General features: G+C 42.9%; 1 protein-coding gene across 1 annotated transcript in view; it reads right to left on the bottom strand.

The window, feature by feature from the left end:
• The window catches only part of unc-13, a 241,694-nt gene that overhangs the window by 80,212 nt on the left and 142,051 nt on the right, over positions 1–19,431 (bottom strand). Inside the window, exons 4-5 of the mRNA XM_069315567.1 lie at positions 16,423–16,497; positions 836–1,055 (exon numbers count right to left, since the gene is read on the bottom strand). Coding sequence (XP_069171668.1) covers positions 836–1,055; positions 16,423–16,497 — 295 coding nt within the window. The remainder of the gene's footprint in view (positions 1–835; positions 1,056–16,422; positions 16,498–19,431) is intronic.

The raw sequence follows: 19,431 nt of genomic DNA on the forward strand, positions 1-19,431 counted from the left end.
TGTAAGGTGATGAAATTAGGCGAAGGGAGCAGGAGGCTGAACACAAGGTATCATCTGGGAGGGGAAATCCTGCAAGAATCAAATAGAGAGAAGGATCTGGGGGTTGATATCACACCGAACCTGTCCCCAGAGGCCCACATCAAAAGAATATCATCAGCGGCATATGCTAGACTGGCCAACATAAGAACTGCCTTCAGAAACTTGTGTAAGGAATCTTTCAGAACCCTGTATACCACTTATGTAAGACCAATCCTGGAGTATGCAGCTCCAGCCTGGAGTCCATACCTAGTTAAACACAAGACAAAGTTAGAGAAGATTCAGCGGTATGCCACCAGGCTCGTCCCAGAACTGAGAGGATTGAGCTACGAGGAAAGGCTAAAGGAGCTGAACCTCACATCCCTGGAAAACAGAAGAGTAAGGGGAGACATGATAACCACCTACAAAATTCTCAGGGGAATTGACAGGGTGGACAAAGACAAACTCTTCAGCACGGGTGGGACACGAACAAGGGGACACAGGTGGAAACTTAGTACCCAGATGAGCCACAGAGACGTTAGAAAGAATTTTTTCAGTGTCAGAGTAGTTAATAAATGGAATGCACTAGGAAGTGATGTGGTGGAGGCTGACTCCATACACAGTTTCAAATGTAGGTATGATAGAGCCCAGTAGGCTCAGGAATCTGTACACCAGTTGATTGACAGTTGAGAGGCGGGACCAAAGAGCCAAAGCTCAACCCCCGCAAGCACAATTAGGTGAGTACAATTAGGTGAGTACCCACACCCCCCCCCCCCACCCCCCCCCCCACACACCCAAAACAAAAACAGGAACATCTTACTCTGCAAGCAGTCAGCGTTGAGGAGGTCCTTGCATTTCTCGTGGCACTTGACTCCACACTCGACGCAGCGGACACCCTGGCGAGCGATGCCCCACAGTAGGCCCTCACACTCGTAGCAGTAGGTGGGTGAGGTGGCCGTCCACATGAGGAAGTTGTGAGGCGTTGTGGAGGAGATCGGGTAGATCAGCGCCTGTAGGGTCTTCTTATACACGTGCATCTTCTGTAGGGGTGCGAAGCAGGTCGCAGAGTGTGTGTGGGTCAGTACTAGATAGTGAAGAGGTTCTTGGTAGAGGGAGGGAGGAGGGGTGGATATGTGGGGGGTTGATGGGGGTGGTGGTGGGTTGTTGATGGTGGTGGGGGGATAATGGTAATGGTATTAAAGGGGTTAGTGAAAGGGGTTATTGTTAAGGGGTTATGTTAAGGGGTTATGAAAGGGGTTATGTTAGGTATTGGTCAGGAGAGGTTATACTAACAGGTCCTGATGAAGGAGTGTAGCTAATTAATGTTAGCTAGAGGTTACTAGTGGTTTGTCATGACTGGATCAAAATAGCTTGGGGGTCGTATTGGCGAGGTTAAAGGTCAAAGGTCACTCTAAAGACCTAAGCAAGACGAGTAGAAAGCATCCTCCACGGGACTACTTAAGAGAAACGAAGATAACTTAACAGAAATGAAAGAATTACTACAGATATAAGATGCCTCTCAGGACACAGCAGTAAGTTGGTGATATCATCAAGGATCATAACTACTTTATAAATAAAAACACTTCAAGATTAATCTGGTTTAAGTGACTTAAATGAGATTAGCAAATTTTCAAACAAAATATTAATTACATAATTTAATTACAGGCTTATTGTGAGACAAATATATATATATATATATATATATATATATATATATATATATATATATATTATATATATATATATATATATATATATATATATATATATATATATATATATATATATATATATATATATATATATATATATATATATATATATATATATATATATATATATATATATATATATATATATATATATATATATATATATATATATATATATATATATATATATGTCGTATCCTAGTAGCCAGAACGCCCTTCTCAGCCTACTATGCAAGGCCCGATTTGCCTAATAAGCCAAGTTTTCATGAATTAATTGTTTTTCGACTACCTAACCTACCTAACCTAACCTAACCTAACTTTTTCGGCCACCTAACCTAACCTAACCTATAAAGATAGGTTAGGTTAGGTTAGGTAGGGTTGGTTAGGTTCGGTCATATATCTACGTTAATTTTAACTCCAATTAAAAAAAATTGACCTCATACATAATGAAATGGGTAGCTTTATCATTTCATAAGAAAAAAATTAGAGAAAATATATTAATTCAGGAAAACTTGGCTTATTAGGCAAATCGGGCCTTGCATAGTAGGTCGAGAAGTGCATTCTGGCTACTAGGTACGACATTATATATATATATATATATATATATATATATATATATATATATATATATATATATATATATATATATATATATATATATATATATATATATATATATATATATATATATATATATATATATATATATATATATAAGTGGAAGGATTTAGGGGCAGGTAATTTCTTTTGGAGAGGAATGAGAACAGAAATTTGCTAGATGGAATTACATTGAAAGTTGTAATAACAATGAATGTAATAACAGATCAATTACGATATGGGTACTGTATGAAGGACATAACCTTAGAAGCCACCCTTAATTAACACAGGTAACCACCCGAAGATACTAACAAGCAATACAGTATTCTCTCATGTTACTCATTTCCAATAGAAAGTTCAGAGTTGTACTAGAAATGCCAGTTCTAGCAGTGTTCTAGTAGGAAAAAGGCTAGAGTATTAATAATTAACTTATGATACGGAATTAAAGGTAAGACTGAAATATCTGATACAGCAATACACAAGTGGGTGGTGTTTTCATTCTTTAACGACTGTAACATGCTAGTCTCCTAATTCTGTAACCGGTTGAGGTCCCCTATGTACCACACACACCAGGAACAAGTTACTGTATTCATATATATATATATATATATATATATATATATATATATATATATATATATATATATATATATATAAATATATATATATATATATATATATATATATATATATATATATATATATATATATATATATATATATATATATACTTACAAGAAACCTAAGAGAATAAACAAGGTAGACACAGGTAGAAAATTTAGCACGGAAGATACAGGTAGAACTTGTATCTAGGACATAGAGGGAAGTTAGAAAGAACTTCGTAAGTGGCTGAGTAATAGAGGTTATGAACACGTAAAAATAATTAGTGAAGTGGAGGAAGACTCCATACATCTCTTAAAAAAAAAATAGACATGCGACAGAACCCAAGAGGTACCAGAACGTGTCTACAGACGAATGAGAGGCGGGAACCAAGAGCTTATGTTCCATCCCAGGAAGCACAGTTAAGGGAGTACATAGATACACTATCACGCATAAACATTCACACCCAATAGAACCCAAAAGGTTCAGGAATCTGTACGCCAGTTGATTGACAATTAAGAGGCAGGATCAAAGAGCCAGAGCTCAACCCCCACAAACGCAACTAGGTGACTACACCCACACAGGATGAAGAGAGATATTATGGAAATTTAAACCAAGATTACATGTTAGAGAAATCAGAGAGAGAGAGAGAGAGAGAGAGAGAGAGAGAGAGAGAGAGAGAGAGAGAGAGAGAGAGAGAGAGAGAGAGAGAGAGAGAGAGAGAGAGAGAGAGAGAGAGAGAGAGAGAACTCTTTACAGAGTCTGATTAACCCATAACCTCGTTATATGGCTGATTAGTTGATTAACAGGATATAATGCTATTCCTTTATGTGTACCAGGGCATAGAATCCTGGTAAGATTAAGATTAACAAAGGGTCAAAATGGGACAAAAATGGGACTAAATGAGTCAAAATGAGTCAAAATGGGTCAAAATGGGACAAAATGGGTCAAAATGGGTCAAAATGGATCAAAATGATCCTAAACTGATGCTCCACACTCATTCGAAACCCAGAGGACGAAGAACTAGAGCCTCACAAAAGTTAACAGTATCCCAGAAGGAGGAAGAGCAAAAATGAGAAAGTGGAGAAGGAGAACTCGAGATGATGGAGACGCTGGTTCATTTAGACCTGTGGCAAGTGGATTACTTATAACGAAGTGGGGGATGAAACTATGCATAGAAAATGGGATAGTGTTTGTGCGCCCCGGATGAAGCAATCTTACACACACAGCCACGATCATATTGATTTCTGAAAGAATTGGAAAATATACAGACTTTTTACTTTATATATATATATATATATATATATATATATATATATATATATATATATATATATATATATATATATATATTCTTTATTTATGAGCAGGAAAACTTCGGAAACAACGCATAACATACAATGAACAGTTACAGAACATAGAACAACACTTACAGACAAAAGAGCAATAAATGGATCAATCAGACTGTGAATAGAATGAAGGACAAAAATCTGACTGTAAAGCAATATTACATAATTAATTAGCAGTAGAAAATACAGAATAAGTAAGAAAACGGGGAAATAAAATGGTTTAACATAGACTATCATAATTTCAATATCGGGGAAAAAATGACTATTTAGTCAGATATAATTCTAAACTAAATGAGGCGTCCCTTATAATGAAAAAGACGTGCGGCCCTCACCTCACCGTAGACAATATTAAAACAACATCCATATCGTAATTGACCTTTCTAAGTCTTATATAATTATTCTGGAGGATGGAGTCTTATTACAGGGAGCTGTCTTTGATAGTGGTGGTGTAGGGAAGGGTGGTGGTGGTGTAGGGAAGTGTAGTGGTGGTGTAGGGAAGTTTGGTGGTGGGGAAGGGTGAGGGTGGGGGAAGAGCGTCACCCTATAAGGTAACAAGAGGATGTAACTTACACAGTGACGTACAATGAGGCACAATGAGAAGTCAGTGAAGGGCAAGGTGTCGAGTCAGTGTGATGGGGGCAAGGAGAAGGACCCGAATGAAGGAACAAGGTGAAGGGACAGTATGATAGACAGGTGACAGGGGGGGGGGGACAATACAGGAGTGCAGAGTGCAATGCGCTTGGCGTGGTTTACGCACCTTGCAGACCACGGGTGCTAGTGAGAAGCCATTGCATTAAACAAGTGATCAGTTGCAAAAGGGGCAAAGGAAGGTAGGGGCGGGGCGGAGCGCTATGAACAATGCAATAGACTATTAACATAGCACCTTGTGGCTCGTATCAGGATAGCCAAATATCAACAACAGCTACGCTATCAAACATTACCATGTTTAGTTATCTCAATTATGGATCGCAAATATCAAACTCTGTTGCAAGCAAATGAGTCAGCAACAAAATGAATCAACTAAGCTACGAAGCTTTACCATACAAAATATATAAAAAAAAAATGATTAAGAGCTATTCTAGCTTTTGACTGGACAGTAGCAAAGTATAGCTCATTCTATGCAGAGAAAAAACGTCATAATAACCTGGTTGATCATGTCCAAACCAGCATTCATCAGGCATTTATACCCCCAACTACTTACGAAAGCAGTACATCTTTCCTCAATCACACCGGCTTGGTTAAAAATTAAACACTTTACAATCACCGGAGTTCAACGTAATCCCCCAAAACCCTAACTGATTGTTAAATCAACATTAACCAAGCCCACATGATTCAGGAAAGATATAGAGGTTTCGCAAGTGTCTCATCAAACTTGATGAGTTTCGTGAACACTCATCGAGCCTGATGAGTCTATACAAGGTGCACTACGGCCAAATAGTGACCTTAAACGGACCATTTCACTACCTCGCTTCTCTGGTCTCATTCTCTAGGAGCAAACATAGCAAAATGTACAAGCTGTTTCTAGTAAGACTCATGCTGAGTGTGGATGGAAGATGAGTAACGTGCTGTGAGATGAGGCATGAGTTGTGGATGATTGTAGTGTGTTGGGGTGATGAGTTGTGTGTTTGGGCGATGAGTGAAGTGATAGTTGATGAGTGAAGTGATAGTTGATGAGTGAAGTGATAGTTGATGAGTGCAGTGTAGTGGGTGGGGAGTACACTGTGTTAGGTGATGAATACAGTGAGGTAGGTGATGAATAGAGTGATGAGGCTTCAAGATGAATCACATTACAGTGTTCCAAAGGTTCCAGCAGGCCTCGATGCTCCGCTTGCAAAGATTTCCACGTACACATGTGTATATATATATATGTGTGTGTGTGGGCCACATGTGTGTGCACAGGTTGGGCGAAACGGAGGAGGAGGAGAAGTCAGGTATGCACCAGAAGACAAGACTGAATACCAGGTGTAACCTGGAATATGTCACAATCACATGTACATCCTTAAGCGTGTTCAGCGCTACGGGAGACTTGTATCAGTGCAGTCCTGTGTACAGAGTGGCTTACATGTGACGGCACATGTGACGTACATGTGGCGTATATGTGACGTACATATGACGTAACTATTGTGTCGTACACCGGCTGACGAAGTCGTTTTTGATCGTTACAGAGAAAACTATTATCACTAATAGATGGAGAAAATGATTGTTAGCGTGTGTATACATAACCAGACGTGGATACATAGAAATAAGTATATGTATACAAGATGGGCGTGTGGATACATGCTGGTACGTGTAGATAGAAGATGGCATGAACATGTATATACTATAACATGAATATGTCTCCATGACGGCATTAACATGGATACGTGATGATACATGTGTAGTAAATGTAAACATGACAGCATGTATGGATGGGCAGATGGATTTGGGGTGCGTGGATAGGCATGAACAGAGGATAGTTTAACCATCGCAGCGGGTATATCCATAAGTATATGAAGAATAACAATAGCAACATTGTACTTACTGGAACCTAAGCCCAGGAAAGGAGGATACAGAAGAGAGAGAAGAGAGGAAGATGGAAATGAGAAACTGAGCGATTAATAAAGGGATCCCCCCTTTTAACTACCCCTTTTGGATGGGCGGGTCACATCAAGAAGGAGAGAGAGAGAGAGAGAGAGAAGGGGTCGTGACCTCTTAGATGGTGGTGGTTAGAGAGGGGGGGTCATGACCCCCCAGACGTGACCCGCCCCCCCATTGGTCACCTCTTAGGTCACACCCTATTGTAACGCACGTCCTCCCGTCTCAAGAAGAGGGCTAACTACCCCATTCATCTTGTCTAATTTAGTTTCAGGGAAGAGGCAGTACTGTGTTAGATTATTCAACACGTTAAACACTTAACTTATTTCATGCTTATACACAGAGGCGTATTCGCCTGAGAAGTATACTGCCATATACAAGGAGTATACTGCTATCCTGAATTATGTTCGGGATTGTAGTATACTCGAAGGGTAGGCCTAGATGAGGAAAGGAGGTAGGAAGGATAAGGTAGGGAGTATAGGGCTTAAGGTAAAGTAATTACTTACCTAAAAGAGGTAAGTGGTAAGAGCCTAATTGTAGTGGTTATATCCATGTGGTTTAAACAGTACAAAAACTTTAACCATTTGTTGTATAAACAGTACAGGAACCATACAAAGCTGCAACGTTTCAACGTATATTTATAAATCGGAGAAAAAAGTGAATTTTATAAAAAAAAGAGTGTTGACCAGACCACACACTAGAAGGTGAAGGGACGACGACGACGTTTCGGTCCGTCCTGGACCATTCTCAAGTCGGTTGTGTGAATGGTCCAGGACGGACCGCAACGCCGTCGTCCCTTCACCTTCTAGTGTGTGGTCTGGTCAACATATTTCAGCCACGTTATTGTGACTCCTCGTCTGCTTATAAAAAAGAGTTTTACAACCTCACAAGTAGTGAGAGCTTAACTCTCAAGAGACAGAACCCAATTCAGGATAACACTTTGGAAACCCCTTGAGGGTCATTAACCCTAGTGGCCTCGACGAGGACAGGAAGCCGGCGGCTTGTCGAAGGTCCCTCTCTCATTTGTCTTAACCCCCTCGTTCATAAGGAGGAAACAAACCTCTTAATATTATGAGAAAGGAAGACAATCGTCTTAAAAATCATCATAGACAATCATCAAGACATGATGATTGTTTTGATAGAGAGAATCATCATAAAAGGAGGGCAGATTTAACCTTGAGAAACAATATAGACGACAAACCTCTTATATAGACTGGAGTTACAATACCCTGAGTTACCATAAAAGAGGAACATTAATTAATTAAACAGTTCTAATGGCAGAAGAAAACATTATTTTTTTATTAACACGAGGAAGACGAACTCCCTCATTAAAAATAAAGACAAAGAAGGGACTAATTCCTTATTTATAAATAAAGAAGCAAGACCAATAAATAGAATAGAGTTAAGGGCAGAGGAAACAAATTATAACAGATAATTTATACTGGAAAGTATAGATAGTACAGAAAGTATCTATGCCTCTATATTATGTGAGGTCATCCTTAAGGCTAGGTCATCCTTAAGTGAGGCTAGGAGGTCATCCTTAAGTGAGGCTAGGAGGTCATCCTTAAGTGAGGCTAGGAGGTCATCCTTAAGTGAGGCTAGGAGGTCATTCTTAAGTGAGGCTAGGAGGTCATCCTTAAGCTCCTTGTCGAGAGATAGATTGGCTGACCTTGGTCACCAATTACAAGGTGATATGACAGACTAGAGTGGAGAGAGAGGGAGGGGACGGCGATTTGTACCCAATTTTCCTGTTTTAAGCTCCGAACAGGAAATTGGTTCTGGCGTAGACAGGGTCTAGTCACTTACCAGTGCTGATTGTAGCGTCTAGCAATGGCTCTTGGTAAATCGATAACGATTTAATCGTTATCGATTTACCAAGAGTTAGGAGTTATCGGGGGAGAATCGATAACTACCTACGCCTGCGTTGTAAGCAATCCAGTGACTCAAGTCAACACTTGACTCATCGTCTGGTCAAGGTATGATGAGTTACTGTCTGGCCTGAGTCATTCCGCCTTCTCGAAGACTGAATTACCGTAAACATAAAACCACTGGTTCAACAAGTTACTGTCTAACGAATCAAGTTACTGTTGACCAAACCACACATAAGAAAGTGAAGGGACGACGATGTTTCGGTCCGTCCTGGACCATTCTCAAGTCGATGTGACTTGAGAATGGCCCTGGTGGATTGCTAGGTAGCAATCAATTCCTACCTAGCCTGGCTTAGCATAGCTTAACCATAGCCTTTTCTACTCTCAACTGCATCTCCTGCCAAGTGCGCCAACCAGCAAGCATCTCCAAGGGAATTTGATATTTGTAATAGAGTGTAATAATGACATTATCTATCAAATCAATTCATATATATATATATATATATATATATATATATATATATATTATGGTCTGGTACATAGGCCTAGTGAAGATAAGGTAGTTTGGTTACGTTAATTATGATAATTTCTATACGCAGGTGAAGCAATTTTCAAACCGAGCGAATCACTTTTCGAGGAAAGCTTCTGGTATAGTCAGCTGCGAGGCTGCAGGTGTGTGTAAATGGCAGGTGTGCAGCCTGCAGGTGTGTAAATGGTAGGTGTGCAGCCTGCAGGTGTGTAAATGGTAGGTGTGCAGCCTGCAGGTGTGTAAATGGTAAGTGTGCAGCCTGCAGGTGTGTAAATGGCAGGTGTGCAGCCTGCAGGTGTGTAAATGGTAAATGTGCAGCCTGCAGGTGTGTAAATGGTAGATATGCAGCCTGCAGATGTGTAAATGGTAGGTATGCAGCCTGCAGGTGTGTAAATGGCAGGTGTGCAAATGGTAGGTGTGCAGCCTGCAGGTGTGTAAATGGTAAATGTGCAGCCTGCAGGTGTGTAAATGGCAGATATGCAGTCTGCAGGTGTGTAAATTGTAAGTGTGCAGGCTGCAGGTGTGTAAATGGTAAGTGTGCAGCCTGCAGGTGTGTAAATGGCAGGTGTGCATCCTGCAGGTGTGTATAAATGGTAGGTGTGCAGCCTGCAGGTGGAGTGAAGCCCTTGTTTCGCCTAACTTTCTGGTCGAGCGGTGATATGGGTATTAAGGTCTTTCACAAGCTAGTTAACGACTGGCTCAGTCGTTCATTAAACGACAAACTCTTGCCCAATTACAGGACGAGGGACCAGTTATGAAGCTGGTTTGATGGTTTTTGTTAGCTGGAGGCCGAGTCTCTGTGCTTCACTTATTACAAAGATTATCAAGCGAATTGGCAATTAGAGTACCATGCCTCTAAATTGGTACATGACGCAGTTCAACAGCCTACGATTCTTGAGATTATCTTGAGATGATTTCGGGGCTTTTTAGTGTCCCCGCGGCCCGGTCCTTGACCAGGCCTCCACCCCCAGGAAGCAGCCCGTGACAGCTGACTAACACCCAGGTACCTATTTTACTGCTAGGTAACAGGGGGCATAGGGTGAAAGAAACTCTACCCATTGTTTCTCGCCGGCGCCTGGGATCGAACCCAGGACCACAGGATCACAAGTCCAGCGTGCTGTCCGCTCGGCTCCCTATAACGATAATGTTATCTAGTTAATAAATGAACTACAAAAGGATTACTGAATAACCATAAGCTTGGTAAAGGAACTTAAATACGAAACAGCTTAATTCCCGTCTGACTAGCAATTAATTTGCGCTGGTTTAAAGAGCTGTCAGTATTGAAGTGATTCACACCAATTAACTATAACATGTAAACCAATATCAGGTCAAATCTCAAAACTCTTACATCAAGAAAACTTAAAAAAATAAATTAGCTAAATGCACATTAATTGGTTTGATATAGATAAATGCATATCCATTGTTTGGATATAAAATAAATTAATGAACCCGTACTCTAAATGACAAAATCCATTTCCTTTAGCTACCGCCATAATTACTGAATGAAATGCTTTGTTCACAACTTTATTCATTTCTCAACTGATTAAACATTCAAAAGCTTTCTCAATAAGTACTTCGCTGATTCTCTGTGTTCAAAGCTCACTTCTCAGAACACCAGAACACTTAACAAACTTACTTTAATACAAAAATAACAGGTTAGTTATTAAAATGGGGGCCTGACAGCTGAGTGGACAGCGCTTCGGATTCGTAGTCCTGAGATTCCGGGTTCGATCCCCGGTGGAGGTGGAAACAAAATGGGCAGAGTTTCTTTCACCCTGATGCCCCTGTTACCTAGCAGTAAACAGGTACCTGGGAGTTACACAGCTGCTACGGGCTGCTTCCTGGGGGTGGAGGCCTGGTCGAGGACCGGGCCGCGGGGACGCTGAGCCCCGAAATCCTCTCGGGATAACCTGGTGCCTTACGAACTCCAGGCCAGTCATGAAGCATCTACTCTTCCTTGTGATCCTGTTTGACACATCATGGTTCAGTCGGTAATACGCGTGCGCCTGAGGTGTGCACGGGAGCACGTGCTATTTTTCTCATAGGTACGTAACGTTCCGGTGATTTTAATGTGTACCTTAACCTTACCTAGGAGTTCCACCTGCGCTGCCGTTGAGTGAGGACGTGTCGCTTGTCCGCTCCGGCAGTTTGTGATCGTTGCCGTTTTCGCCGGCAGGGGGTGTGGGGGTGTTTACCCTCCCTGCTGTTCCTGGTGGTGGAGACGTGGCGTGTTTTGCGATGGGCGGCCCTATTCCCGCTGTCGTGCGGTTAAACTCCATCGGATTGGAGTTTACTGGCCGTGCTGGTTACCCGCTGGTGGACGTGGTGTTGAGTGACATGCTTCGTGTCCCGGTTGGGGACGTATATCCCGCCAAACACACACCGAAACTACGACGTTGGTACAACGTTCGAACAAGTTTTAACACCTCCTAACCAGTTATAACAACCAATATAGCAAGTTGTAACAACGTTCTAATACGTCATAAATACGTTAAGCCAAGATGTAACAACTTTATTACAAGTTGTAACAAGCGGAAAATAGAGACAGTTTCGGTTTGTGTTTCCAGGGATGGCATTGAGCTGGTAACTGCTCACCGTGTTGTTGTCAAGTTTGTGGGTGAGGCGGTGTACCGTGCTTTCTTACGGAGGTACGAGGGACGTACTTTGCAGTTACAGGACGGCACCGGGTCTGTAACCATTTCAGACCGTAGTGGCGCTGTGACGTATGTCAGTGTTCATGGCGCCCCCATGGAGTTTCCTGAGACTCTCCTCCGGCGGTTCTTCCAGAGGTACGGCTCCGTCGTCAGTGTGCGGATGAACTCACTGTCGTCTGGCACGTATTCGGGTGTGAAGACTCACATACGGACCCTCGGGATGCGACTGAGGTCGGACATACCGTGCTCTGTCCGGCTGTTGGGGTACTACGTGCGTGTGTTTTATGTCCGGCAACCCCGTACTTGCTTCCGGTGTGGCTTGTTGGGGCATCAGGCTGCCGGGTGTACTGCTGATCCGGTCGCTCCTGTGAACTTGTTCCGTGAGGAGGATTTCCCGCCGCTCCCTCTGGAGGAGGACTCCGGGGGTGAGGAGGTGAGCGTCCCGTTCGCTGCTGCAGCTTCCCCGGCGGCGCCTGCCGTTCCTCCGGTTGTTGCCGTCCCTCCTCCGGTTCTTGAGGTCCCGTCGGTTGGTCTGCCTGATCCTGTCGCTGTCCCAGCTGCTCCCGTGGGCCTTCCTGGAGCTCCCTGTGTGGCGTCGCTGTCTTCTCCCTCGTCTTCTGCTGCTGCGCCTGGCCCTGTGTCCGTGACTCGGGCGCGGATGTGCTTGGTGCTGGGGTGGCTGCGGAGCCTCCTGCTGTGTGTGGCCCGGTTCCCCCTGTGGTAGAGGCTGCTGCCGTCCTGGCGTCGGTTCCTCCGGCTCGTGGTACCCGTGTTTCTGGGTCACTTACCGGCTCGGACGATATCCGGCCGGTGCCCAAACGTTCCCGGCGTTCGTCTTCTTCCTGGGCCGACGTTGGTGACTTCAGTGACTGTGGGGCTTCGGGTGTTGACAGTGTGGATACGGATGCGTCGATGTCTCCGCGGTTCGTGGTGGCGGAGGTCCATGTGCCTGCCGGTGCTGGTGCCTGTGTCTCGGACGTGCCTTCGGTTCTCTCTCCGCCGGGGGACTCCACAGTGGGGGGTGGTGGCTTCCGCTGCCAGGGATGGTGTGGACGCTGGTGCTGGGCGTGGCCTGGTGGTGACGTTACGGAAGGATGCGCGCCGTCCGGGTTCCCTGCTGTCATCTGGTGGTGTGCCCGGGGCCGCGGGTACCCCTGTGGTGCGGGTGCGCGTTGGGGCCCTGGGGGACGTGTTGCCGGCGTCTGTGATGCCACCGGGTCACTGGTCGAAGATTGCCGGGTTGCTGCTGTCTGACGGACCGGAGTGCTTTCGTGGGGGGCAAGTTCCCTTCCTGTGGGGGCGAGTGGCGACTTCTCGCCTCATGAGTACTACCATCTGGGTCCCCAGTTTGCGGGCGTTTGTTGCCCCGGTTCCGGATGTTATGGCGTCCCCGGTGGATGGACGAGACCCTTGGCAATGGGTGCTCTGGGAGGCGTTCAATGTAAGATTCCCGCGGGCCAAGTTCCCGGGCAAGTATGTGCTCTGATTTCCTGTGTATTTGCTCTGACATGCTGTGTGCCCTTCTGGCTGTTTGTTTGCCCTGTTCTGTTATGTGCTTCTGCCTCTCCCTTTGTGCGTAGCTTTGCCGTGTGGCATATTAGTTTCTAGTGCTTGGCGTCACTCGTTTCGCGTTTTGGCTTAGCATTTCGCCTTTCCTGGCTTTGCGATTCACCCTTCACGGGTACGCCGGGGCGCATCCGATCCCACGATCGTCGTCGCCCCTAACTCAACAACAACAACAACCTTACCTAGGCCTATGACACTCGTACTATAATTATTAATGTGTTTAACAGGTAATGCCACAATAATGAAACAAGTATGTTGTAAGGAATATGTCGGCCTACTCCAAGGAAAAACAATTCTAGATCAAGCTATTACAAGTCTGGGGGTCAGATTCACGAAGCAGTTACGCAGGCACTTACGAACGTGTACATCTTTCCTCAATCTTTGACGACTTTGGTTACATTTATTAAACAGTTTACAAGCATGAAAACTTGCCAATCAACTGTTGTTATTGTTATAAACAGCCTCCTGGTGCTTCGGAGCTCATTAACTGTTTAATAATTGTAAACAAACCCGCCAAAGATTGAGAAAAGATGTACAGGTTCGTAAGTGCTTGCGTAACTGCTTCGTGAATCTGGCCACTAGTCCCTGGCCAGGCTTGTGGAGTATAACTCCCAGACCCAAACTACAGGAATATACTCTAGATATACCCCTTCGGAGACGAAAGCTGGAGTTATGAGCCTTGGGGTTCGACATGGGTAGGCATCAAAACACCTAATCTAGGGTTGAACCCAACGATAACCGGTACCCAAACGCTGGGTTACTGGGCAGAATGTTGGAATCCAGTGCTTCACAAGAGGTAGAACCACTGCTTCACAGGACTATGAACCACTGCGTCACAAGAGTCAGAACCACTGCTTCACAGGACTATGAACCACTGCTTCACAGGAGTCTGAACCACTGCGTCACAGGAGTCTGAACCACTGCTTCACAGGAGTATGAACCACTGCTTCACAGGACTATGAACCACTGCTTCACAGGAGTCTGAACCACTGCTTCACAGGAGTATGAACCACTGCTTCACAGGAGTCTGAACCACTGCGTCACAGGAGTCTGAACCACAGCTTCACAGGAGTCTGAACCACTGCTTCACAGGAGTATGAACCACTGCGTCACAGGAGTCAGAACCGCTGAAAGTAGGTTTAGGTTGTTTACAAGGCTGGGAATATCTGGGAGAAAGGAAGAAAGGACAGAAGAGGAAAAAGCTGCAAGCTTAAATTAAACAAATTTCAAAAAGCGAGGCATTAAGAGGCCGCCTGCATAAGTAACGGGGTCACTTGCGGTTACGCAAGGGAGTGACGCAAGTGCGCATGTGCCAGTGGCGTAAGAGGCAAGTGCGCATGTGCCAGTGGCGTAAGAGGCAAGTGCGCATGTGCCAGTGGCGTAAGAGGCAAGTGCGCATGTGCCAGTGGCGTAAGAGGCAAGTGCGCATGTGCCATAGGGAGTGACGTGGGGGTCCTCTGAGTTCCTGCAAGCTACAGGTAAGATAGCACAAACAGAACCAAACTGCTATCATACTGTGTGTATTTACAATGAGATTGGGTGTGGGGGGAGAGATGGGAAGCTACGAGAAAATAGTATACCAAACAATACTGTACTTGAGAATCTCTCACATACACACAAGACAACCTCTGAGTGTATATATATATATATATATATATATATATATATATATATATATATATATATATATATATATATATATATATATATATATATATATATGTCGTACCTAATAGCCAGAACGCACTTCTCAGCCAACTATGCATGGCCCAATTTGCCTAATAAGCCAAGTTTTCATGAATTAATGTTTTTTCGACTACTTAACCTACCTAACCTAACCTAACCTAACCTAACTTTTTCTGCTACCTAACCTAACCTAACCGATAGAGATAGGTTAGATTAGGTTAGGTAGGGTTGGTTAGGTTCGGTCATATATCTACGTTAATTTTAACTCCAATAAAAAAAAATTGACCTCATACATAATGAAATGGGTAGCTTTATCATTTCATAAGAAAAAAATTAGAAAAAATATATTAATTCAGGAAAACTTGGCTTATTAGGCAAATTGGGCCTTGCATTGTAGGCTGAGAAGTGCGTTCTGGCTATTAGGTACGACATATATATATATATATATATATATATATATATATATATATATATATATATATATATATATATATATATATATATATATATATTTAAGCACAACAAATCAAGCTGGAATATAAGAGGGGGAAAATAGGTACAATCCAGCAAATTTTGTTAATTTGTAAAAATAGGGGGAGGAGGCTAACTTCTTTTATATACGATTTTAATGGTTATAAGAGACAAGCAGTGATTTACCTGATAATTATTTACAGGTGAGGACAGGTTTTTACAAGCATTTACTCCAAACACTTTACGAAACCTGTACATCTTTCGTTAATATTGTTTACGTTCAACGTTTCTGAGGTACAAAATACTAAGAGGTTTGTTTATAAACATGATCATCTTAGCATGTGTAGTTTAGAAGTTTGGTAAATTGTTTAGTGAAAATAGAGTAAACAAAGTCTCCATGATCGAGTGAAGATGCAGAGGTTTCGTAAGGGTAAATACCTGACAAATACCTGTCCTGGCGTATATATTACCAGTGATGGTAACTTATATTGAGAAGATAATTAATAATAATGTCACTTGACTCAAAAAAAGAAAGAACTGGTATAGGTACAAAGATTATATCACAATACACACACACACACACACACACACACACACACACACACACACACACACACACACACACACACACACACCCACACACACACCCACACACACACACACACCCACACACACACACACACACCCACACACACACACCCACCAGTCCAACCCTTCGCGCGTCAGGTGAATGACCCTGAACCAGCAGCAGATCCGAGCTCGCTACCCAGAGCCCCTTAGAGGCGCAGAGCGAGTACTCACCAGTTCCTCATCATTGAGTGACGCCCTCGGTACAGCAGACGTCAGCCCAGCATTCCTCTTCGTCGCTGCCATCGTCTGCCCTCCGTCAAGGGAGGAGTGGAGTGAGAGAGAGAGAGGGGCAGGGAGGGAGAGAGAGATGAGAGACTTGAATTAGTTACATCGTTGTGGTGTGGGGGAGAGAGGGAGGGAGGGGGAGAGAGAAGGAAGATGGGAAACAGAGATAATGGAGAGAGTGTGTGAGAGAGAGAGAGAGAGAGAGAGAGAGAGAGAGAGAGAGAGAGAGAGAGAGAGAGAGAGAGAGAGAGAGAGAGAAAGAGAGAGATAAGAAGAGACAATGAAAGGGAGAAAACAAACTGACCAAGAACCAGATAAGAATAAATAAGAAGAGAAATATGACCATTATAATGGAGGTCATAACGAGAATGGTAGCAGTGATAGTAATGGTAGCAGTGATGGTAATGGTAGCAGTGATGGTAATGGTAGCAGTGATGGTAATGGTAGCAGTGATGGTAATGGTAGCAGTGATAGTAATGGTAGCAGTGATAGTAATGGTAGCAGTGATAGTAATGGTAGCAGTGATAGTAATGGTAGCAGTGATAGTAATGGTAGCAGTGATAGTAATGGTAGCAGTGATGGTAATGGTAGCAGTGATAGTAATGGTAGCAGTGATAGTAATGGTAGCAGTGATAGTAATGGTAGCAGTGATGGTAATGGTAGCAGTGATAGTAATGGTAGCAGTGATGGTAATGGTAGCAGTGATAGTAATGGTAGCAGTGATAGTAATGGTAGCAGTGATAGTAATGGTAGCAGTGATAGTAATGGTAGCAGTGATGGTAATGGTAGCAGTGATAGTAGTGGTAGCAGTGATAGTAATGGTAGCAGTGATAGTAATGGTAGCAGTGATAGTAATGGTAGCAGTGATGGTAATGGTAGCAGTGATAGTAATGGTAGCAGTGATGGTAATGGTAGCAGTGATAGTAATGGTAGCAGTGATGGTAATGGTAGCAGTGATAGTAATGGTAGCCGTGATGGTAATGGTAGCAGTGATAGTAATGGTAGCAGTGATAGTAATGGTAGCAGTGATGGTAATGGTAGCAGTGATAGTAATGGTAGCAGTGATAGTAATGGTAGCAGTGATAGTAATGGTAGCAGTGATAGTAATGGTAGCAGTGATGGTAATGGTAGCAGTGATAGTAATGGTAGCAGTGATAGTAATGGTAGCAGTGATAGTAATGGTAGCAGTGATGGTAATGGTAGCAGTGATAGTAATGGTAGCAGTGATAGTAATGGTAGCAGTGATAGTAATGGTAGCAGTGATAGTAATGGTAGCAGTGATGGTAATGGTAGCAGTGATAGTAATGGTAGCAGTGATGGTAATGGTAGCAGTGATAGTAATGGTAGCAGTGATGGTAATGGTAGCAGTGATAGTAATGGTAGCAGTGATAGTAATGGTAGCAGTGATAGTAATGGTAGCAGTGATGGTAATGGTAGCAGTGATAGTAATGGCAGGAGGTTCGTAACTAGGGAATAATTATTGTAAAAAAAAAATGCTAACTGATCACATGACCAACATAACTATTCAGGTATATTAACGGAAACGATTGGGCTTGCGAATTAATGCCATGCTTGGTGACAACAAAAACAGTTCTGGTGATCGAACGAGAGGTTTTTTACTAAGAAAAAAAACTATAAATAAACCAATAAACTAATTTTAAAAGATGTTTATAACTTTTATTTCTCGTCGGCCCAAAAGACGTTAATTTTCCAAATCTATTTCAAGGAGACAAATGATTTGCATATGTATAAGAAAAGGTATAATCAGTATACCCAATTCCTTGACGCACCGGTGCTGCCTGACGGACGATAACTGGTCCCGCGAGATTGGCCAATCACAAACATGGTTTCCATCCCAGGAAAGAAAAAAAACTTAGAGTCCAGTTGGAAGAATTTTCTTCAAACTCAACCGAGGGGAAGAAAAAAACCCGTGGACCCGACGTTCAAGAAACACAATGGATGCTCTCGGACGCAGGTTCGAATCCTCGTCACGGCCCTTGTGGATTTGTACACAATGGCAATACTGTCTTCTCTCTCAATGCTCAAGATGAACGAGGTTGCCCACTTCTAAGACATTTATTGCCGCTTGAAGCAAACAGACGGACGCAAAAAAATATATTTAAACCGAACAACATTCAGGTATTTTTCTGGGGGCGGAAGAATTCATTTAAAAAATGACGCATTGGGAGGTAATTAGATTGTAGTCTAAATCATTGCACTAGTAATTAGTGAAGTAATGGTCGTATTTACCATGGGGCGGGAGTAGGAAATGAGGGAAAAATGCACACGCCAATGTTCGAATCTCCCCCACGGCTCCCTACTGATGTTCTCACTGATACATGAGGGTAAAAACATGATACATGTATGTGATACACGAGTGATACAATTGTACATGGCGGAAGTAGGTGGTGAAAGTGACGGTGATATGAGGTAGTGACAGTGAAGAGAATATGAAGCAGTGAAAGTGACGGTGAAGTGAAGCAGTAATTATTTAAGTGAAGTCACGTAGTGAAAAATTAACATGTGAAGGAAACAATGTGAAAGTGAGTGAAAGTGAGACGAAAGAATGAGAAAACAAACATGAGGGAGTGAATGAGGATGAAAGTGAGAGAGAAAGTGAGGTGACGAACAAAAAAAAAAAAAACAGAAAAATTCGCAAATGTTTTACAATGAGTTACATAATACGATGATGATGATGATGATGACCTTCATCATACATTAATAGTGACGAGAATGATTAAGTGATGACAACACATGACAGATGAACATTCATTGTAGACTGTGATGAGATGATGAATATAGTGACGATTCTCAGTGAGTCACCAGTTCAATTTACATATTGGTGACTTGCTGGGCTCAGTATTGTGAGTGACGGTGCTGTTCACTATCTCACTTTACACCGTAGTGACTCACTTCAGACTCAAATGTTTCTCATAGTAAGTGTGCACAATACAC

Source organism: Procambarus clarkii, chromosome 81 (genome assembly GCF_040958095.1).
Source record: "Procambarus clarkii isolate CNS0578487 chromosome 81, FALCON_Pclarkii_2.0, whole genome shotgun sequence".
Taxonomy (NCBI): Eukaryota; Metazoa; Arthropoda; class Malacostraca; order Decapoda; family Cambaridae; genus Procambarus; species Procambarus clarkii.